Here is a 24,453-nt window from a genome sequence, read left to right as displayed (position 1 = left end):
CAAGCATTTTTTTTACACACTGTTGCTGGTATTTTGGCCCATTTCTCAATGCAGATCTCCTCTGGAGCAGTGATGTTTTGGGGCTGTCGTTGGGCTACACATTCTTTCATCTCCCTCCACAGATTTTCTATGGGGTTGAGATCTGGAGACTGGCTAGGCCACTCCAGGGCCTTGAAATGCTTCTTATGAAGCCACTCTTTTGTTGCCCTGGCTGTGTGTTTGGGATCATTGTCATGCTGAAAGACCAAGCCATGTCTCATCTTCAGTGCCCTTGCTGATGGAAGGAGTTTTTCACTCAAAATTTCTTGATACATGGCCCCATTCATTCTTTCCTTTACACAGATGAGTCGTCCTGGTCCCTTTGCAGAAAAACAGGCCTAAAGCTTATTGTTTCCACCCCCATGCTTCACAGTGGGTATGGTGCTCTTCGGATGCAATTCAGTATTATTTCTCCTCCAAACATGAGAACCTGTGTTTTTACTAAAAAGTTCTATTTTGGTTTCATCTGAACATAACACATTCTCCCAGTCCTCTTCTGGATCATCCAAATGCTCTCTAGCGAACCGCAGACCGGCCTGGACGTGTACTGGCTTCAGCAGGGGGACACGTCTGGCAGTGCAGGATTTCAGTCCCTGGCGGCGCATTGTGTTACTGATGGTAGCCTTTGTTACTGTGGGCCCAGCTCTCTGTAGGTCGTTCACTAGGTCCCCCCGTGTGGTTTTGGGATTTTTGCTCACCGTTCTTGCTATCATTTTGACGCCACGGAGTGAGATCTTGCGTGGAGCCCCAGATCGAGGGAGATTATCAGTGGTCTTGTAAGTCTTCCATTTTCTAATAATTGCTCCCACAGTTAATTTCTTTACACCAAGCGTTTTACCTATTGCAGATTCAGTCTTCCCAGCCTGGTGCAGGTCTCCAATTTTGTCTCTGGTGTCCTTCGACAGCTCTTTAGTCTTGGCCATAGTGGAGTTTGGCGTGTGACTGACTGAAGTTGTGGACAGGTGTCTTTTATACCGATAATGAGTTAAAACAGGTGCCATTAATACAGGTAACGAGTGGAGCCTCGTTAGACCTCGTAAGAAGAAGTTAGACCTCTTTGACAGCCAGAAATCTTGCTTGTTTGTAGGTCACCAAATACTTATTTTCCACTCATATTTGGAAATAAATTCTTTAAAAACCAAACAATGTGATTTTCTGTTTTTTTTTCCACATTCTTTCTCTCATGGTTGAGGTTTACCCATGTTGACAATTACAGGCCTCTCTAATCTTTTCAAGTAGGACTTGCACAATTAGTGGTTGACTAAATACTTATTTGCCCCACTGTATATACATCCATACATCTGAACACTTTTAAATAAAATATTGTTTTTATTTCTTTAATTTTTAATTGAAAAAAATCCACGTGAAGTAGCGAGGGATCACTGCACATGGTAACAAATTATGCATACAGGTAATTGGTTACTGCCAAAATGCTTATTTCTGCCTTTAAACTGTGGTAAGAAACCACTTTTTATTGCTAGTTTTTCTTCCTGTTGCCATGGTAATAGGGCTACAACTAACGATTTTCATAATCGATTAATCGGACAATTAATTAAGTGATTAATTGGATAAATGTCACTTTTTTCAATTACCTTCACCATTTACCTTGAAGTTGTTTTAGGCATGTTGTAAGTAACAATGAAGACAAATGGATGATTATTTCCTTTAAAAATATTATTTTATTACAGCTTCCTGTCTTAACTGTAGTTTACAACTATCGATTATCAAATTCATTGGCAACTAATTTATTAACCGTTTTATTCGATTTAATTTAATAATTTAATAGTTGTTGCAGCCTTATTTAGAAGATAGTTTAGAAAGTAAGATGTCCGAAATTTGGCAAAAGTGTGAATTGTTGTTTTTTAAAGTAAGAGCAGATTTTTGTTCATGTCCTACTTTGATTACTTACTTCCAAAAAAATGCATTTGAAAACTTTTTTTTCTTTGATTGATCTATTTTTTTTAATTGAAACAACTTTTTCAGATCGAAGTAATATTGTTTTGCATTTTGACTAGGACGGGGGCGCGCTATCGGGGTCCCACCAGAGTGCCGTGACCTCCTGTGTGACCCCGATAGCCAGCCTTCAGGCCAGCGGGTGAAGTTTCCCGTGTTTAATCAAATTAAGCAGCAGGCTCTCGGATCATAGAGGCGCTGCCTCGCATCAAAGTCATCCGCCTGAGACACGCTTTTTTTGGCTTGACTCAAGTCGACGCCTGGGGCCCGACGAGTGGTGGCCAAGATTTTTGCTTCATCCTGCTGTTATGGCCTACGCCATTGGCGTAATCACCTGTCACTCAAACATGTCTGACCAATAGCACGAAGTGAGCATTTGTGTCAAAATTTCAATTAAAAAAAAGTGCCTTCAAAACTTTTTCCTCTTTAATCAAAAAGAGGTAGTTCAAAAAATAATTTCGAATACAAATATTTTCGAAAAAAAAATTGAGGAGGGCAATTTAATTTTAAAATCATCTTTTTCTGTGATTGAAAATATTTTTTGTGATTGAAGCAACTTTTTTTGGGATTGAATGGTTTAGACCAGACATGTCCAAAGTGCGGCCTGGGGGCCAAATGCGGCCCGTGGTCAAATTTCATCCGGCCCCCAGCCTCTGTCATAAGATCAATAACGTCTGACCCTCACACAGACTTAATAAATTGGTCAGCAGTACTGCTACCAGCATATGAAGTAGCTTACACTTTAAATGCTGATCCTCATTTACCCACTAAAAGGCAGCAGCCATCCAAGCAACATTACCCCGTGTGACCCTTGACTTCCAATTTTCTAAAATGGCAACAATCAACAACAACAACAAAAAAGTTGACTGCGACGGCCGACGCTTCAAGGATAGGTGGAAATTGGACTATTTCTTCATTAAAATACGCAAAAACTCTGTCTGCCTCATTTGCAAAGAAACAGTTTAATGTGTTTAAGGACTGTTTTTAGAGTTTAATGTGAGGCAATATTACCAAACAAGACACGCTGATATGTACGACAAGATTACAGGGAAGATACACAGCGAGAAATTGAAGAAACTTGAAGCTAGTTTAATTTCACAGCAGCAGTATTTCGCAAGATCCCGAGAATTGAAAGAGAACGCCACAAAGGCTAGTTGCGAGATTGTTGAAATTATTAATTAAAAAAAAAAAAATAGAGCAAATGTGACACGTAGAATGGCTTGATAAAATTTGCTTATATGTTATTATGTTATTATATGCTTATATATATATTGTTCTACGTAAAGTACATCAGCCAAGGTCGGCCCCCCACATTTTTACCACACCAAATCTGGCCCCCTTTGCAAAAAGTTTGGACACCCCTGGTTTAGACACAAATGCCCAACCCATAATATGGCTGAATCACAAAAAGGATTGCAAAACGTTTTCAAGGAAAAATTAAATAATTTTTCGATGAAATTTTCTTTTGATTGAAGTGATTTTTCTTCTGAAAATATATTTCTTTTTGTTTAAAGCAACTTATTTTTTGATTGAATAATAAAGACACAAATGTCCTTAGCCAACATGTGGCCCAAATGCAAAACCCATTACTTCAAAGAAGTTGTTACAAAAATGTTTTTAATTCAATCCAAAAAAAAAAAAAAAAAAAATGCATTTTTTAGAGTTTCAAATTTATTTTTGCATTCCCTTTTTTTTTTATTGAAGTGACTTTTTTTTAATTGAAAATATATTGTTTAATTGAAGCGACTTTTTTGGACTGAATAATAAACACACAAATCTACCTCCATATATATTGATATCTGAGAAGTTATATGCACTGTATGTTATAATTTCTAGAATGTAGACAATTTTAAGTTAAAGGTCCTAAACGATTAATTGGGTATCAAAATAGTTGTCGATTAATCGATTAATTGTTGCACCTCTACACGGTAACCAGTAATGCCCAATCAGGATTGTAATTTTCTCGAACGTAAGCCGGACGGAAGCTTTACCGTTGCGTTGACTTTCGGGCTCGTCTTTTTGGAAGCTCTGGCCCGAGGCGGCGACCTCATCGCATTCGGCGCCGGCGCCCCCGTCGGGTGAGGGGCCGGTCTGAGCTAGCGGTGGGGAGCTCTTCTCCTCGTCCTTAATCATGTGATTAAAGAGGAGCTGCTTCAGCGTCACCACTGAAACAGAAGCAAGTAGATGAGAAATTCAAAGTCATTTTTGTTACTTGCCATTTTGTAAAAAAACATTGATTTTGTCCAGTGGCAAGTATAATCATGGGCAGAAAAATGTATGTTGAACATTTGAAACTCCGAACAGTGTCTATGTTAAGTCATTGGCTGCCACTGACAGCACGAGACGTCTAATCCATTTTGACTGGGAGGGGCGAATGAAAGTCAGTCCCCGTCAAAATGGATTGGATGTCTAGCGCCGTCAATGGTACTGAAAGACTTGCATTCACAGCTAGTCCTCCCAGTTCAAACGAACTGGATGTCTATTGCCGTCAATGGCAGCCAAAGAGTGAAGCTATGTGATGTCACAAGAGATTTATAAAACAAAACAATTACAAAAAAATAATGTCAATTTAAGAAAAAAAAAAAAAAAAAAAAAAAAGCAATTCCTGGAGAAATTGAAATTCTTTTTTCAATATATTAAAACTTGTGTTCACATTTTTTTTTTCAATTTTTAAATTTTTTTTTTTCTGTTTTAATTTTTTCAATTATTTAGATCAGGGGTCCTCAAATAATAATCTTGAAGGTCCACTATTATTTTTTTCATACAAGCATGGGTCCATTTATTAATGTCAAGTGCAAGGCAGGTCGAAGGTGGTTTTCTTTTGACCAAACAAAAATACAATGTACATTCTGATTAAATTAAAAAAAAACAAAAAACAAAAAAACATTTGTTTGACTTAAAATAAAAATACAAAAAAAAAACATGCAAGTACAATGTTTACACATGTACACTTAATAATGGACAAGATCTGTCATTGAGGTGCAAACAATAACTGTTGACAGTACATTTTGTAACTGTAAAACACTGCTGGACAAACATGTACAACATAAATGACAAGCTCTGTCATTAAGGTGCAAACATAACAATTATTGACAGCAACTTTAACTGTAAAACACTGCTCAATGAGAGAAATGGCATTTGGGGTCACAAAGCTGTTTACCCACATCATCAGCCAGTACTTCAGTGCGTCTTGTGGTCTATCTGAGAGTAAGATTTGTTTGATTTTTGTTGACATTTCCTCCTTTTCTTTTCCTTTGAACATTGCTGTCATTCAGTCATACTCTTTTATATTTCTCCATCAGAGAACGACTTCTCATGTTTGTCATTCCATTTCTCATTGAAACGGCAATTTTCGTTGTCCACTTTTCTTCTCTTGGTCAACTTTGAGCATGCCATTTTGTTAGATTCGGTCGGTACTGGTGGCACGTGTGGTGTTAAGTGAACATTGCTTAACGTTGTGATCTACTGGTGGCACGTGTGGTGTTAGTGAACGTTGCGTAACGTTGTGATCTTGAACGTTGCCCGCATGCAGCGAGAGTGCCATGGGTCAACAATTTATGTTGCCTTCCACCCTGCAGATCTCTCGCACACCCCCATACTGGATTTAACCCCAGACCATGATTTTGGTAATGATGTAACCACCAAACTTCACTGTTTTCTGAGCGAATCTCGGATCCATGCGGGCTCCAGTAGGTCTCCTGCAATATTTGTGGCGACTGTGGTGTAATTCAATGGAAGATTCATCTGAAAAATCCACCGTTTGCCACTTTTCCAGCGTCCATCCTTTTGACAGGCGGTGGGCTTTGGCAAATGCCACACGGTTTTTTAATTGTCTGCTCCCTGAGAGATAAATAGTCTGAAATCTTAGCTGCCTCTTACATTCCTAACCATAAAAAGGGACAAATTCTGCAGCAGGATGGTGCTCCATCGCATACTTCAATCTCTACCTCAAAGTTCCTCAAGACAAAGAAGATTGAGATCCTCCAGGACTGGCCAGCCCAGTCACCAGACATGAACAGGATGAAAGAGGAAGCATGGAAGACGAAACCCAAGAATGTTGATGAACTCTGGGAGGCATGCAAGACTGCTTTCTTTGATGTTCCTGAACTTCATCAAATTGTATGAATCCTTGCCGAACTGCATGGATGCAGTCCTTCAAGCCCATGCAAGTCAACCAAAATCTTAAATTTGGATCTCACAGCACCACTACTTAATTCGCTTACGTTATGTAACATATTTTTGTATTTGAAGTACATTTTTTGTTCAATTTACACACTACTTTCTGTAGGCGACAAAACTTTTGACTTGCCAAAATTTGACCTTTATGTCTTCATTAAATGTTAGATCTTTTTTCAGTGAAACAAATGTATTTTTGTACATTCAACATCATTTGGGAGGGTCTTAGTTTTCATATGAACCATTTCTGAAACCAATTGTATAATTAAAAGTCAGCTTATGAGCAATCGTTTCTACAAAATGGATAAGGGACAAGACTTTTGTCAGGGACTGTATTATAAACTGTCCAAGCTCAGTGCCAACTTACACGTCCCGAGAGCTTCTTCTGCCTTGGAGGACGAGAACGACGCCCGGACTTCATCGTCTTCGTCTTCCTCCAGCCGAGCGTCCAGGAAGGCCTCCAACTCTTCCTCGTCGACCTCGCCCTCCTCTTCCTCCACCCCCAATTCGTCCTCGGCCTTCTCCTCGTCCTCGTCCTCCGACTTGATGCCGTCAAAGGGGTTTGTCGCCGGGGCAGGCGGGATGTCCGATGACTCTGATGGAGTGGGTCAACGCATCGTTGAAATGCATGAAACGTAGAGCGGCGTATGGTCTGAATGTCACATCGTCGCTACCTGAAGTGTCGTTGACGTCTTTGTTGGGTTTGTCCATCTCACAGTTTATCATCTCAATGGCCTCTTGCTCACCTCTGGGGGAATGAAGGGGAGAATCATCATAAGCCCAACACATAATAACAAGACTCATGAAAGAAACCAAAAACAATAGAAACTTTTCATTATTTAAAATTATTTGATTAAAAAATTAACTTATCACATCAATCTATCATAATAAGCATGGTACAAGTGTGAAAAAGAAATAATTATAAATACAATTCTTATCACACATTAGGTAAAAGGAATAAATCCCAGATGGTTAATATATAATATAGTGAAAAAAATTATAAAAGACACTTTTTTTGAAAAATCCATTTTGCGAAAATACAACACTATAAACACAAATATAAAACGTACAATAAAAAAAGCACATTAAAATACAAACCAAACTCATAAAAGTCCCCAAAAATCCAATGAAACAAAATTTTGAGAAAAATAAAATCTACACTTAAAAAAAAACAACATATTTTTTAAACACCCAAACAAGAAATTATAATATTTCAAATGAAATAAAACCTTCATGACGAATATAATTTTTAAAAATTAACAAGTTTCATTATAATTATAAAGCTACAATAAAAACACAAACTTTACTCATGAAGGTTCCCAATTGAAAAATTCTAAATAAAAATGTAATCATATACATAAAATTTCCACTATCCATAAAACACTTTTAAAAATTAAAAGAATACAACGTTTAGAAAAAAAAAAAAAAAACTTTTTTAGTGGAAAAAAAAATATCCTGATAAAACCCCCCCCAAATTACACAAGTTTAAATAATATAAAAAATCAAAGGAAATAAAAAGGGTAACACTTTATTTGACAGTGTCATCATAAGACTGTCATAATTATGACATGACACTGTCATGAGCATGAATGAATGCATGTCATCTGTCATAACCCATAGAGTTCACCATCAGTTGACGAGACAGTTCCTACAGACATTGCGCCAAACCTTCCTGTAGGGGGCCGACCGAGGCAGAGCGTTGTGGTGGTTTTCGCTGTGATAAACTCAAAGACACTCAGCGTTCTAACGCTGGATTTAGGTAGAAACAGGACGAAAGTTTTACTGCAAACAAGTAGGCAGGAGAGTCAAGAGTGATTTGGTCGAGGATTCAAGCCGCTACTTTTTCCCCTTCATTTTGAATCCTGCGGTTTATAATCCAGTGCGGTTTATTTGTTGATTTATTTGGGTTAATAGGTAACACTTAATTCGAGAGCAGTGTCATAAAACCCTCATAATTATGACATGACGCTATCATGGGCATTACTAAATGTTTACGACAGATGTCATCGGGCAATTCATGTCACCATCTCTATTTATGTCCAGCTTGGATCTTTTACATCCATTCAAAAGTGAGATTATTTGCCGGATAACACTAAATGACATGTTATAAGCAATCATTAATGTTTGTGACAGTGCCATATCATAATTATGATTGTCTAATGATAGTCTTATGGCGCCACTGTCAAAAAAAGTATTACCCAATACCATAACTAGCAATTAATGAAATAACTGGAACAGTAACTGAAGAAATTAACACAGAACATGAATTTCATTGTTATTTACATCTGTAGTGCTGCAATGCATTGCTAGGAGGCATGTTGAACAACAACAGTGTTGACAGCAGGTGGCAGCAGGGATTGACTATCTCCCCCAAAGGGGCACTGATGGCCAAATGAAGCTTCATGAAGCAATGATGGTTTGCAGCCAATTGATTCAAAGCTTCATGGTGGTTCATTTGGTCTTATGACAGTCGTATGATGCCGCTGTTAAACCAAGTGTTACCGGTTAATATCTTGTAGTGTAAATATCCCATAACACAGTGAGGACATTTGCAGCTTATAGTCAGTCCAGTGCGGCTTATCTATGAGAAAATGTCATTTTTGTTTCAAATTTGGTGGGTGGCTGCTTATAGACCCTACTCACCAACTTCACAGAATGACGTGTCGCTGTATCCGGCAGCCATATTGTCCGTCAGTGTTTATCCGTATTCTCAATGGTTTAGATTTGTCGTGCAATTTATAGTGCAATTCATGGAAGCCCCGGTGCTTTCAGACGCTGTAAACTCATTGGATGCGTTGCATAAAAGCCGTTATGTGGAAAAGTTCAGTCTATCCATTCGCCAGATCCATATTTAATGCCTAAATCGATATTTTTCGACCCGCTGTCTGCGCCCTCTCTGCCTGACATCTGCTACCCTGATATCTACAACTATCTTGTCCACAAAAATCAGCCTATTCTCTCGAAAGTTTGAAAAAAATTAAGAGCAGCACTCTAAGCAACATTACCTCGTGTGACCCTTTACTCCCAATTTTCTAAAATGGCGACAAAATATATAAAAAAAAAAAGTTGACTGCGACGCGTCAAGGATAGGTGCATATTGGACTGTTTCTTCAATAAAATACACAACTGTGTCTGCCTCATTTGCAAAGAGACAGTCGCGGAAGATATGCAACGAGAAATTAAAGCAACTTGAAGCTAATTTAATTTCATAGCAGCAGTATTTCGCAAGAGCCCGAGGGTCGAAAGAGAACGCCATAAAGGCGAGATTGTTGAAATTATGAATTAAAAAAAATAATAATAAAGCAAATGTGACACACAGAAGGGCTTGCTAAAATTTCTTTAAATGTATTGTTCTACGTAAATCAGCCCAGGTAGCCCCCCACATTTTTACCACACCAAATCTGGCCCCCTTTGCAAAAAGTTTGGACACCCCTTTTTAACCGATGATCCATAGACGAGGCCAGCTTCTTTCATTTGTTACCAGCTAAATATTATTCAAAAAATAAAGATGGTGGAACAAATAAGCATCTTGAATTTGAAATGGTTGTCGGCGATTAGCCTAGCAATGATCTTAATTGTGGTTGTCAGCCCAAAACCCTCTAAACATATTAAATGCATCTTTCCAGATATAAAATGACTACTACATAATCTGTGGTAATCGTTTGGAGCCCAGTTTTCTCGTCGAATTGCAGCAGTCCATCTCGCTCTCCTCTCCGGGTCTCTCGGAATACGGTAGAACTTCAAGTCTCTCTGTCTATCTTCTGTTATTGCAACCGACCGCCACACACGCCTTCACCATTTTGATTATTAATGTTAACGAGCAGAAAAACACGCCATAATAGGAGGAATTTACGTAGCGGTAATGCATCAACACGACGAGTTGACGGACAATATGGCGCGGAGGCATGGTTGTGACGTCATGTGAGTAGGGCCTATAGTCAGGTGCGCCCTATAGTGCGAAAATTAAAGTAATTATTATATAAAATAACGTGCATGCACTTTGAAACCTTGTGGGAAAAAAAGAAAAATACCTAAAATGAATGATAACTGCCCGTTTTTTTACTTTCAACCAAGAATCTGGACTGTTTTATGTTCAAAGCTAAAGAAATTCTGGGATTTACGCATTTATTTACAAGAATTTTCAACTTAAAAAGCTATTTTTTTGTGATGGCCGCCATGTTGGATTTTGTATCCACACACAAATCTACATTCAAATTATCAGGTAATTTTCAGCCAACTGCCCGTTTTTTGGCAAAAAACCCCCCCTAGTCATTCAGACATTTCTGCGTCCATACAAAAAAAAAAAAACGAGTTTTACATGTTTTATCTTATGTAACTTTTCAATCTAAAAACGACGACGGCCAGATACCTGGCAAGACGTGCTGAGGCAATTGTGGCATCTGAATTCAACCTAAATAAGTTGTGATTGTACATAGAAAAATGCAAAATTTGCTTTTGTTGAGTAAAATTAAAAGATGATTCAGCATACTTTCCTCGAGTACAGTGATTCCTCACTGCTACACGCTTCAAACTTTGCGCCCTCAGTCGCAGATTTTTTATCAATTTAAAAGAAAAAAAAAATACAGATGAGCTGTCCCGAGCCAATCGCATAGTCGCACGCCCGTTTCCTGCCTCCCTCTCCCTGCTCTTTGTTCTTCAGAGAGTGAACTGGAGTTGCTTATTTAAGTAAACGATGATTGACAGACGGTTAAGATTTGATCTAGCTAGAGACTCGATCTTTAAAGGGCTGCATGCGTCAATCATTGTTTAACTTGTTAAACAGTTGCTGTGGCAACTCATTGTGTGTAAGTGAGCAGCTGGAGCGGATTTGAGTGGACGCTTAATGAAGCATTTAATAAAGACAAGCATTTCTTTTTACATTTTTGAAATGGATTGGGCGTCTACTTTTTTCTTGTTTAAAAATAATTCTGTGGGACAATAACATGTTAAAACTTATCATAGTTGTTACATTTAATACTATTAATAATATAACATAATAATACTACAATTACATTTTATACTTTTGGGAAAAAGGTAAAAAAAAACAAAAACGTCTTATATGTATCGATTTCCAATGATATATCTGAATAAAGACATCGAAGAAAAAAAATTGGGGGGGGGGGCACAACTTTGAGGTTTTTTCACTTATTGCAGCGGATTCTGGTCCCCATTAACCGTGAAAAACGAATGATCATTTCTAATGTGAAAATTATTATTTTATCATAAATTATTTTCTTTTAGCTGTTGAAAACATGTCAAAACTGCACTAAATTTATAAAATATTAGGTCGCTATTTCGGGCAAAAACTTTAAAAACTGTTAAATACTGCTATTGATTCTGGAAATATAGGTGATTATCTCTGCATTTAGTGATTTTTGTGCATCTAGCGTAAAATCTGAGAATTTTATAGCCATTTTAAGTTTTGTTCTACTTATATAAAACATAATTACCGTAATTTTCGGGCAAATTATGTCACTAATCCCATTTATGTTCAGCTCTGGTCTTTCACATCCATTCAAAAGGGATTTAATTCATTCATTCATGCTCATGGCAGTGTCATCTCATGATTATGATGGTCTTATGAGAGTGTTATGGCGCTACTGTCAAATAAAGTGTTACCAAATTCCATAACTAGCAATTAATGAAACGACTAGAACAGTAACTGAAGAAATAATTAGCACAGGACATGAATTTTGATTGTTATTTACATCTGTCGCGATGCAATGCATGCTGGACGACAACAGTGATGACAGCAGGTGGCAGCAGAGATTGATTCTCTCTCCCCCAAAGGGGCAGTGATGGCCAAATGAAGCTTCTTGAAGCAATGAAGCTTTAGAGCCAATTGGTTCAAAGTCTCAAGGTGGTTCATTTGGTCTTATGACAGTCTAATGATGCCGCTGTCAAATAAAGTGTTACCGGTTAAAATCTTTTGGTGTAAATATCCCATAATAAAGTGAGGACAGCTGCGGCTTATAGTCCAGTGTAGCCCATCTATGAACAATTGTAATTCTCGTGTCAAATTTGGTGGGTGGCGGCTTATATTCAGGTGCACCTTATAGTGCGAAAATTACGGTAATTATTCTATAAAATAGCATGCATGCACTTTAAAACCTTTTGAGAAAAAGAAAAATACATAAAAATGATAACTGCCCGTTTTTTTGCTTTAAATCAAAACTCTGGACTGTTTTACGTTCAAAGCTATAGAAATTCAGGGACTTACGCATTTATTTAAGTTTTCGTGTCAAATTTGGAGGGTGGCGGCTTATAGTCAGGTGCAATTTATAGTGCGAAAATTACGGTATTCGGGATTTTATTAGGGAACGATTGAATTTTTTGATGCCGCTGCTCATGGAGACTCATATACAGTATGCCTGTTCTGTTTTTTTTTTTTTTTTTTTTTAATAGGCCTCCTATGGATCGGCCCCGAGCCCTGTGAAGTCTATGCATAATCATTCATTAATGCTCATGAGATTTTCATGTCATAATTATGACGGTCTTATGACGCTACTTCAAATGAAGTGTTACCATAAAAAGTTTTGACTGTCTAGCCCCCCCCAATTAAAAGACATTTGCCTTAATAAGCCAACTGATGGGTTTCTGCTTTCGGCGGTGTCACCACTGTGCGAATTGGCCTTCATGGCGTCAGCGCATTGTGTGATGAGACACTGCCACCTGTGGGCGAGAAAAAAATCATCAAAGAAAAAGCTAGCGGGACTCAGCGGGCGGGCCCGGGTCAGACGTACGTCCTCTGGTCGGATACGCTCTGCGCCGTCAGCTCGTAGATCTGCGCCCCGTTTTCCGACATGGACAGCACGAAGAAGGACTTTTTGTCTAAAGTCGAGCGATGAACGTGACCATGTGGCCGGCATTCAGGAACGTCGCGAGGAATAATAAAAACAGCGAGCCCTTACTGGTAGCGACGGGTCTGACCAGCGCGGTCCCGAGTTTAACGACCGGACTGAAGCTGAGCTTGGAGTCGGCGGTGCCGGCGGCGGCGTTCTTGCTGTGGAACTTGAGCAGCAGACGCTCGTCCTGCTTTTGAAGCAGGACCAGGATGTCTTCCAGCAGAAGCGTGTACAGATCTACCAATGGAGGACATCGAGTTAAGACTTGAAAATTGCAACGGCTCGACAGCCCTCATCCCCGTACCAATTCTCTTGTCTTTGTTGACTTTCCAGGACAGCGGACCCTCGTGGATCATCTTCCTCTTGGTTAAATCCAGATTCTAGACAACGTTACAATTTTGTTAGGGAAATACTAGACACTCTGAGCAGATGTTTTCCCACCCTCAGCTCAACGATCATCGGGTTCTCGTTGGATTTCAGTGACGAGATGTCCAACCTTCTCTGATAGTCCAGCAGCCTCTATTGTGAAACAAAAAAACAGATTAGGTTTACCAATTTGAACCTATTTGACATTGGACAGCTATTCAAAAGTTAACCTTGAATCCTTGATAGGGCAAGTGACCATTTTTTGTCATTTAAAATAAAACGAAAATTATGTAATTTGTTATCTTTTCAGAATTATATATGCTAGAGATGTCCCGATCACGTCATTTTCAAAGTATCGGAATCGGCAAAAAAATATCGGCCATGCCTTTTTTTTAATATATATATATATATATATATATATATATATATATATATATATATATATATATATATATATATATATATATATATATATAGATTTTTTTTTTTTTTTTTTTTTAATTAAATAGTTTTCTAGTTGTATTTAACGTTACAGACATAATATGTAACACTCATGCAGAGTCCTTAGTTTAGGTTTAAGGTAGAGTTATCAAATTTATCCCTATAACGGCGGTAATTACGTTTTTTAAAAATGTATCACGTTGAAATATTTAACGCAATTACTGCATGCACTGCACGACCCACTCACGCATTGTCACGCTCAATCTGTAATGGCGCCGTTTTCCCTATATAGAGAGATAAAAGGCAGCGTAAAATGAGTAGAGTGAATTTTGGCAGCCTTTGGAGCCTTTTTTTAATGGCTAAAGCCTTACAATCCCTCTCCCTACGATTAGAAATATCATGAGAAGCAATGTGGGGAAGCAAGGTAGCAATTGATCTTTTTCTTAACAGCTTATGTTATTTCCCAACGCAGAGAAGATATATCAATTGGTAGCACTACGCACAATCATGGTTCCACTTCCCATCATGCATTTGGGCATGGCTACAGTATCATTTACTGAAAGCTCAACAAATACACTAGATGGCAATATTTAGTCACAATATACAAAGTCACAAGTCTTTCTATTCGTGGATCCCTCTCACAGAAAGAATGTTAATAATGTAAATGCCATCTTGAGGATCTATTGTCATAATAAACAAATACAGTACTTATGTACTGTATGTTGAATGTATATATTCGTCCGAGTTTTATTCATTTTTTTCTTAATGCATTGCCAAAATGTATATGATCGGGAAAAATGATCGGGAATGATTGGAATTGAATCGGGAGCAAAAAAAAGCAATCGGATCGGGAAACATCGGGATCGGCATGTACTCAAACTAAAACGATCGGGATCGGATTGGGAGCAAAAAAACATGATTGGAACAACCCTAATATATACCGTATTTTCCGGACTATAAATCGTACTTGTTTTCCCCCATAGTTTGTACCCACGTAGCAGGGTATTTCACAAAAAGAATAACTTTTTCTTCGTTTGGCCTATAAGTACTGTCCATTTACCATATCATCCACACACACACACGCATTTTTTGGGCATTGAAAACGAGGGTTTTTATAAACTCCTACCAAAGATTGCCAATTCTGCGTTTGTAGCACCATCCTATGGACACTGAGAACCAAAGATTTAACTGTAGAAACGTCACTGACTGCGTCAAACTTTGTTCCTACGTTACACTTGAGACGAATGTTTACATTTGGAGTAAAGGTTATGCTTCTGTGGCAGACCAACGCCGCCAAGGCAGACCCGATTTACGACCCTTCGCCGTAGCCTGACATGCATCTCCACAAGTACGACAACCTCTACAATGTCTCGTCAAGACATTATATTGCCAAATGGCAAATAATTCGAGGTAGGACATTGCTGAAAATACGGGGCTGGAGGTCAGCGACTGCATAAAAAAATGGAAGAAGCGAATGACCACACAAAGTGGTGAAACAGTTGGCCAAAAACTGCCAGTTTTTTATCACTTTATGTTGAAGTTTTGGTTGGTGCACTCAGAGATTGAAATTGTTTTATAAACACAGGTCTAGTCACGATACACAGAAAGAGGTCTGTAGATGTCTTGGCTATATATATATATATATATATATATATATATATATATATATATATATATATATAAATATGACGTGTTATGTATAATAATGATTACAAATGTGATGGTTACTTATATGTATAATTACTGATATTTATATATACATATTAAGGATGTGCCATCTTAGGCACCCCACGATTCGATTCGATTACGATTCAGGGTGCTACGATTCAATTTTTGAACGATGATCGCGGTATTGACGCTGATCACGGTTATCGCGATTATCATGATTATTGATGCATCGTACAATACTGATTAATAAAGTAGGCTAACAAATTTACGTCTATTATTTATTTAAAATATCCTTATGATTCAACAAGAACGATGGAAACATGCCCATACAACAAAAAGCTGCCTTTAAGCTGCTTTATTTATTTATTTATTTTATACAACAAAGTGCAAAAACATTAACCATTTTAAAGGGAGAACTTATTTCTCTCAACAATACAATAACATTTACCCTGGTGGAATGAATTCCACATTTTCTGGACACAAACAAAGTGTCTTTAGACACAGGACTTCTTTTAACCAATATTCTTTGTTTGTTTTCACAGTGTTACTTCCCTTGTGTAACTCTTAGAGTGACAGGTGGAAATCACAACTGCTTTTGATCACACAACTTGTGGCGGTTATTGCCGAGCACATAAAAAAGTCCGGCAGCCTCCAACATCACCACACACACGCACACACACACTCATTACAGCGCGCGGACTTTCTTCTCTTCCTGCCCGCCCACGCGCACACACCCCTGTTGGCTCCCAGGCAGCACTTGCAACAACAGATTTCTGTACTATTTCGCATGTTTGTAGTGTTACCGCTGTACTTCATTATGGTTTTACACGTTCTGCATATGAAATACACGTTAGCGAATTAGCTTAGCGCTCGGCACAAACTATTAACATCTAAAAACAACAACAATAAAGGCCAAACAGTACAAGAGGGTTCGTGTACTCACCTCTTATAGACGCACACAGGTCTTAGCAACACACTCAGGACATTTTTCAATTGAAATGCCTTAAAACTACTGCTAGACATCTAAAAGACAAGAAGCAACGAACTATCTCTCTTCCCCTCTCGCGCTAAAAAATAACATGCACACAAAAGCGCGACCCTTCCGTGCCTGCCTGTCTCATACACAAATTTGTTTTCCAGTCTTTTAAAAAGGAGTAAATCTCTCTCCCAGTAACCGGGAGCACCCATCATGACGTTGTGCGTGCGTCCGTTAACGGTGTCCGGGCGGCAGACGTGTCTTAAATTCGAATTGTCACGTGTCGAATCGCGATGCATGTAATAATCGATTTTATGGAACTCCTCTAATACATATATTTGGTGTTATTATGATTACTGCAACTATTATTATTATTATCGGTATAATCATTATTAGCATAGTTGTTGTTAAATTGGAAAGTGACTGTATTCTCATGGAATTTTTAAGAGTGAATTGGGAGTGGGACCCAAAAAAAGCTTGGCTTCTCCCCACACCTTTTCACGTAATATATGTACACATTTGTTCTTATTTGTTACTTATTTACATTTTACACTTCAAGTATATGAAGAATTAAGCACAGGTTTGGTGTCAAAATTTGAGTTTTTTTAATGTTTAATTTTCAACAACAGACAGTTCACACAATACATACATCATCACTGATTAAGAGTGCCTCGGCGCTTTCATGATAACGTGTTTATCATCAAGGCTTCCAACACAGTTTGGGAAGTTCCATAGCAACCAGAATTCTGCTATGGCTTCCCACCGGCTGGTTGTAGGACACGGCAAAATAATCAGACAAAACACCGGCTTCCACCCCTCAATGCTAGAACTCGTAGTGTGACTACCATTCTCTGTGCAGCATCAACAGTCGGACAGACCACTTCCTTGTTGTTCAATGTTGATAAGCTGATGATCAACATTCAAGTGTTCCATCTCCATAGGCATTGTTGTGTAACCGGAAGTAAATTAGAGAAAGTCGACAAGAGTCCCTCAAATACAAACACAACCGCACACCCCTCTAGTGGCTTGGCGGTGAATTACAGAGCAACGAGTTCCCTTCCCGCAGAACCATCGAATGGTCATTGACGCCGTGGTCGTTACGCCATCACCGCAACATAGAAGCATAACTCAGGCTTAACGTTGCAGCTATCGATTATTTTAGTAGTCAATTAATCTATCAACTAGTTAGTGCGAATAATCGGATTAGGAACATTTAATAATCCATTCAAAATGGATTGGACGTTTGGTGCCATCTATGGCGTCCATTGAATAAAGTGAGTACACGATAAGGGTTCAAATTCATGCATACCTGTTTGTTTTCCGCTTCTTTAACTGCCTGGTTGACATGGTTGAGGATCTGCTTGCAGCATTCCCCGGCTTTTTTCACCTTGTCCGCTTCCTCGTCGTCCTCTGCAACATCGCCATAACGGCCAGAACATCATAAATCCTCAGAAATGGCATGAAATGGCATCAGACATTTATTTCATTACGTACGAATTAAAATGACCATAGAATGAACAAATATTCCAATCAGAAGTTTTGAGACACTTTCTCATACTGAATACTGACTTGTCTAAAAACCTTTTGGTGGAATTTTGTTATATTATAGATATTATAGTTATACTAATTAGTCAATAAATATAACAATAAATTATCAAAAGTTTGATTGAAATTTCAAAGCTAAGGATGGTAAGCGTGTCCACCTGTGTACTTGGCAATTTTATCCAGGAGAAGTGGGTACTTGGTGGCTCGCTGCATTTCCATTGGGATAATGTCTTTCAGCTGCAGGCGGCGACATAGCCGGTCGCTCTCGGCCGCCTGGGCGAAAATCAGCATCGCTTAAACGAGCGCTATGTGGCACGGCGTTGTTGGTGTTCGTGCGCGTTCCTAACCTGCATAAAGATGGAGAACCTCTGATCTTTCTTCTTCTTGCTCTTGATGAGCTCCAGCGCAGATGGTTGGTTACTGCAGAAAGTTGCCACCGCGCATCTTATCTTCTCCTCTTCCTCGCCACTGAACTGCAATTAATACACATACGTACACGAACATGAAGTTTAGGTATCGTCCTCAACTGCCAGGATCGAGCGTGCGTACCCAGGCCAAGAGATCCTCTCCGATCTGACCGATGACAGATGTCTCACTCCGCTTCCTGATGGCCGCCATTTGCTCTGTCAAAGAAACTTGGCAAAGCAAATACAAACACTCGAATAATTACACAAATAATAACATGAAAATGCAAGTACCGTGTTGGCATGAATATATGACGGTGTTTTTTGCATTGAAATAAGACTGAAAAAGAGGGGGTTTTATATTCACGGTCTAGACATTATACCCATTCACGACGCTAGATGGCGCAAGATATCATTGAAGCTATGTTCTGTCATGACAGATCTCAGCTACTCTCAATTTTAACCAGTTTGCATTATTTTATTGCCATGTTTTTCCTTATTTAGATTTGTTTCAAGACTACAGTTACAGTTAGACTTCACTTTGATGGTTAATGCATTTATTGCAATTTTGTTGTTTTATCACAATAGATTGGTTTATTTACAGTTCAAAAACCAGAAGCCATTCATTTACGAATGTGACTGGACTTTAGTTAGCATATTGAAATGTTCAGATATTAAGATTTGAATGAGGCAAAATAACATGCTTTTCCTCTCAAATATATTGTTATAATCATTTGTTTCGGAGGGACTGTAATTATTTTCTGTATAAAAATTAATTTGGTGTTGTGGGTGTGTAATTTGGTGTCTTGAAAAAGAGCAGAGCCGTCTTATATTCGGGCCAATACGGTATATCAAATACGAGATCTTTTAAGAATTTTTAAAAAAATCATTATAATTACCCATGAATATTCTAAAACCCATGAAAATTAGGGTTGTCCCGATCCGATACCGTGATCGGAAAACGGGCCGATTGCACCATTTTTTAGAGGATCGGACGCGGGTGAAAAGGATCAGGTTTAAAAAAAAAAAAAAAAAAAGGGTTTTCTGCTTCATGCTCGTACAGCGCCACAGCCTTTAAACTTCCCTCCTGCTAAACAGTGCAGCAAAATTGTCCAGCTTGCGTTTTGTACTTAAATTTAACAATGGTTGACAGGTTTGTATCTTTGATCTTGCCAGAGAAGCTTGGTAGCTCTACGATCAAAGGCACAAATGTGTAAATCATCGTTAAACTTGCATAAGTGCTGTGACAACTCATAGTGTAAGTGAGAGGCCGTTTTCGCACATAAACGTATGGGGGACCAACGTGAGCGTCAAAGCATGAGTGGATTTGAGTGGATTCACTTAATGAAACACTTAATAAGGACAAGCATTTCTCTACGTTATTCTTGTTTTAAAATAATTCACATTATTACGGTGGGATTTTTGTTGAAAAAAAAAAAAAAAAAAACTTTTTTGACACTATTGGATCCGGACTCGTTATCGGCAGATTCTCAAAATCCGGTGACCCAGACTAGATACCTGTAAACTAAATTACGAATGTATAAAAAACATATTACCTCAAACAAAACCATACCTTATGTTGTTCTTAACAGGGAGCAGCTGGATTTAGCTGTTAAATAAGTTATGTCATATTCACAGTTCCCACTAGAGGGCAGTGTATCCACCAAAATCAATAAAACTAAATGCAAACACTTTCAAGAAGCTGGATTAAGATGTTAAATAAGTTATGTCATATTTACTGTTCCCACTAGAAGACAGTGTATCCACTCAAATCAATAAAACTAAATGCAAACAATTTCAAAACAAACCATTACAATATCTCTAATTAAACGAATACTCGAAGCAGCAAAATTTGATTCGATGCTTTTTTCTAATTGAATTACTCGAGTTAATCGATTAATTGTTGCAGCAATGATTTGGAGTAAACATGGGATAACTTTGCAGTGGTTTTAGATCTACTTATAAGACATTCCATTTATTTACAAACACTAGCATTGCTCCATATAACGAGATTATGGACAAGTATTTTTAATGCATTGTTATAAATATACTTTAAAGCAACTGAATATAGATGGATGTAAATGCTTTATTTTTTCAAACGTAGTGGTGTAGACGTAATTATTTTTTCAGGACGTGTGAGAGGATTGGAATCATTTGAAAAGGATGGGTTTTTTAATTAAAAAAATAGATGTTTTTCTGCTTCATGTTCACACAGCGCCACAGCCTGTTACCCTCCCTCCTGCTAAGCAGTGCGGCCAAACTGTCCAGCTTGCGTTTGGTACTTAAATTTAACAATGACTGACAGGTTTGTAGCTTTGATCTTGCCTGAGAAGCTTGGTAGCTCTATGATCAAAGGCACAAATGTGTCAATCATCGTTAAACTTGCATAAGTGCTGTGACAACTCATTGTGTAAGTAAGAGGCCGTTTTCAGCAGCGTGAGCGTGAAATGACTCGGTATCGGCAGATTCTCAAAATCAGGTGACTCAGACTCGGACGCAAAAATATGCGATCAGGACATCTTAAATGGAATTTACAAACCTTTCTACAATTACATTTCAAATCCTCAGAAAATTGGGGGGGGGGAATGGCACACATTAGAAAAAAAATATATATATGCTACATTAAAAAAAAAAAAAGCATCAACAGCAAATGAAAATAAAATAGAAAGATTTAAAAACAGTAGAGAAAAATACAACCAAAACATGCATAAAAGGAAAAATGAAATAAATGTACAATTTATTCCAAAAGAATATTAAAAATACCTTTAAAATTTTTTTAAAAATTGCCAAGTAACATAAAATTGAACCAAAATTCAACTGTAATGTAATAAATATACACCTCGCGTCACGCAATCCACACAAGTTACGGATTTCACTTCTTTACCACAGCCAAGGCATTTGTTTACAACTTTCCATCCATCATCACGAAGCTCACCGTGCAGCTGAATGATGTCCTCCAGGTTGGCGAAGATGCTCTTGACATCATCGGGAGGTAAAATGGCATCCCTGCTGAGCCGCTGGTAGAACACACCATCCAAAACCTTTAGCGTGCGCAAGTGGGCTCGCTCCGTGTAGAACAATTCTACAGACGAAAATACAAAAGGATTAGCGGTCGACCAATATTGGATTTTCAAAGGACGGAAGCTGATATCGATTTTTTAAAAATAATTCAGCCGACTGCCAATGTCTAAAGCCAATTTTGTAAACCTATTTTCTTAAAGCACGTCGATTATGAAAGGCAATTGAACCACTCATTATATAAATGTCTATATTACAAGTTCTTTTACCATTTCCTTTGTCACAATGGTCACTAGGTGTTAGAATATCACATGTAAGCAAAGATCATCACTCAAACAGTGAACATAACCATTATCCTATCATATCAGCTAGAGGAGTTCAAAAAAATCGATTATTACATGCATCGCGATTCGACACGTGACGATTCGATTACGATTCACAAATGTTCAAAAACGATGATTTTCACTCATAACTTTATGACAGCCGCTCGTTGCCCAACGAAATTCAAGGCACATCTGCCCCCCGGAAACCGTTAACGGGCGCACGCACAACATTATGTTGGATGCTCCCAGCTACTGGGAGAGAGATTTACTCCTTTTTAAAAGACTGAAAAAATAAATTTGTGTATGAGACAGGCAGGAACAGAAGTTATTTTTTAGAGCGAGAGGGGAAGAGAGATAGTTCGTTGCTCCTTGTCTTTTAGATGTCCAGCAGTAGTTTTAAGGCATTTCAATTGAAAAATGTCCTGAGTGTGTTGCTAAGACCTGTGTGTGTCTATAAGAGGTGAGTACACAAACCCTCTTGTACTGTTTAGCCTTTATTGTTGTTGTTTTGGAGATGTTAATAGTTAGCGCCGAGCGCCAAGCTAATTCGCTAGCGTGTATTTCATATGCAGAATGTGTAAAACCATGATGAAGTACAGCGGTAACACTACAAACATGCGAAATCGTACAGAAATCTGTTGTTGCAAGTGCTCATGCAAAATAGTAGAGAAATCTGTTGTTGCAAGTGCTGCCTGGGAGCCGACAGGTGTGTGTGCGCGTGGGCGGGCACGGAGAGAAGAAAGTCCGCTCGCTGTAATGAGTGTGTGTGTGTGTGGTGATGTTGGAGGCTGCCGGACTTTTTTATGTGCTCGGCAATAAACGCCACAAGTTAATAGTGATCAAGAGCAGTTGAGATTTCCATCTATTACTCCGAGTTACACAAGGGAAGTAAGGCTGTGAAAACAAAGTATATTGGTTAAAAGAAGTCTTATTTCTAAAGACACTTTGTTTTATGTCCAGAAAATGTGGAATTCATTCCACCAGTGTAAATTTTATTGTATTGTAGAGAGAAATAAGTACTCCCTTTAAAATGGTTAATGTTTTTGCACCTTCTTGTAAAAAAATAAATAAATAAGCAGCTTAAGGGCAGCTTTTTGTTAATGGGCATGTTTCCATCTTTCCAGTGGAATCATAAGGATATTGTAAATACATAATGGACATAAATTTGTTTGGCTACTCTATTAATCAGTACTGTACGATGCATCGATAATCGCGATAACCGCGATCATCGTCCAAAAACCGAATCGTGGGGTGCCAAAGATGGCACACCCCTAATATCAGCTATCAACTGAAGGCTCTTTTTGAAAAAAGTCCATATATGGTCCCGATATATCGATCGACCGATAGATCAGTCTACCTCTAATCGGGATATTGCGACGCAGAGAGCTAGTGAGATGTACCGTTGATGACTTCCTGTCTCTTGATATCTTGCGGCGCCAGCGCGGCAAGAACCTCGCGGCTCACCAGGCTCCGCCAGTTGAGCGGGTCGTCCTCGCCCGCCGCCTCGCACACCTGCTCGTCCTCGCTCGCCGCGTCCGGCGCCTCCATCCTGCAAACAGGATATTGCGCATAAATGTATGGAGAACGAGGAGTGCCCAAACAAAATACTTTGGAAGTAGAAAATGTAATGAAAAAATATTAATATTAAAAATAAAGCACTCAAAGAGCAGACTTACATCTAGAACCAAATTCAAAGCATCTGACTTTTGTGACCTTTGACCTTCTCTCATCGTTTTTTACATAACTTACTAATTTTGAGTTAACCCTTTCATCTATACAAAAGTTATAATTATCTTAACTCATTCTCTGCCACCCCAGGTTAGTTAGTAAAAGAGAAATTATATTGCGGATAATGAAAACAGAATAAAAAATTGGAAAATATACATTAATTGAAATATATATTAAAATTTTGAACTAACTACTGAATTACAACTAGGCATGTGCCGATACCCAGTTTCAAGGTATACCGTGGTATGAAAACGTCAATGTTTCAAAACCGTAAAAATTTTCCGCATACCATCCCCAAGATATCAGCTTTTTTTTTTTTTATGTACCATGAATGCAGGGAGAAATCCCTCGCTTGCAGCTGCAAGGCTCAACCCTCCCACCACTGGTTGCTGCTCAGTGATACTTCGGCTACAGAAAAGTTAGAGGGCCGCGGCTTAGAAGAGGAGGGCTAACCGACATGTAAAACGTGTTTGCAGAGGATGGCTGCCGAGGAGGCAATACCTCCAATATGATTTTACATTTATACAAATTAAAGATTGGTAAACACTATCATGAACGTTTCCTACCAGCTATGAAAGTTAACTCCAGCGTGTTTAGTGTGTCTAGCGGTGCTGAAACATGTTTTTTTCCTCTCTGGCAACTGTCTGTGTTGAGAAAGAGAGTGTGTGTATAATGTAAACATGATACGAGTCATACACACGTGCTTTTTATGGAAAATAATTCAATTATTTTTGTTCTGATGATAATAATGTTAAGAAATGGCTGTGGGTTTACACTCACCTAAAGGACTGTATTTATTTTAATTTTATTTAGAATATTTTTTAAAGTAACTTAATATTACACTTATGTTGCAATTTACTAATATGTTTTGAAAAATAAAAATTCTGTTCAATGGATTTTTTAAAACCCAGATATCTCAAAGTAACACATTTTAGAGCTGTAATTGCAACACTGTGAAACTGATATTTTTG

At 38.3% G+C, this 24,453-nt stretch overlaps 1 protein-coding gene across 3 annotated transcripts in view; it reads right to left on the bottom strand.

Annotated features, from left to right (window-relative positions):
* The window catches only part of arhgef12b (Rho guanine nucleotide exchange factor (GEF) 12b), a 72,459-nt gene that overhangs the window by 5,697 nt on the left and 42,309 nt on the right, over positions 1 to 24,453 (bottom strand). For all 3 annotated transcript variants that reach the window (XM_057820486.1, XM_057820487.1, XM_057820488.1), the window contains 14 exons: positions 23,155 to 23,303; positions 21,349 to 21,495; positions 18,559 to 18,644; positions 18,357 to 18,482; positions 18,168 to 18,282; positions 17,774 to 17,874; positions 13,455 to 13,532; positions 13,318 to 13,393; positions 13,080 to 13,250; positions 12,912 to 12,999; positions 12,742 to 12,840; positions 6,843 to 6,916; positions 6,536 to 6,763; positions 3,984 to 4,157 (listed from right to left, as the gene is read on the bottom strand). In XM_057820486.1, the coding sequence (XP_057676469.1) occupies positions 3,984 to 4,157; positions 6,536 to 6,763; positions 6,843 to 6,916; positions 12,742 to 12,840; positions 12,912 to 12,999; positions 13,080 to 13,250; positions 13,318 to 13,393; positions 13,455 to 13,532; positions 17,774 to 17,874; positions 18,168 to 18,282; positions 18,357 to 18,482; positions 18,559 to 18,644; positions 21,349 to 21,495; positions 23,155 to 23,303 (1,712 nt within the window). The remainder of the gene's footprint in view (positions 1 to 3,983; positions 4,158 to 6,535; positions 6,764 to 6,842; positions 6,917 to 12,741; positions 12,841 to 12,911; positions 13,000 to 13,079; positions 13,251 to 13,317; positions 13,394 to 13,454; positions 13,533 to 17,773; positions 17,875 to 18,167; positions 18,283 to 18,356; positions 18,483 to 18,558; positions 18,645 to 21,348; positions 21,496 to 23,154; positions 23,304 to 24,453) is intronic.

Source organism: Corythoichthys intestinalis, chromosome 18 (genome assembly GCF_030265065.1).
Source record: "Corythoichthys intestinalis isolate RoL2023-P3 chromosome 18, ASM3026506v1, whole genome shotgun sequence".
Lineage (NCBI taxonomy): Eukaryota > Metazoa > Chordata > Actinopteri > Syngnathiformes > Syngnathidae > Corythoichthys > Corythoichthys intestinalis.
The sequence above is the reverse complement of the archived record's forward strand: the minus strand, read 5'-3'. Positions and strand labels throughout refer to the sequence as shown.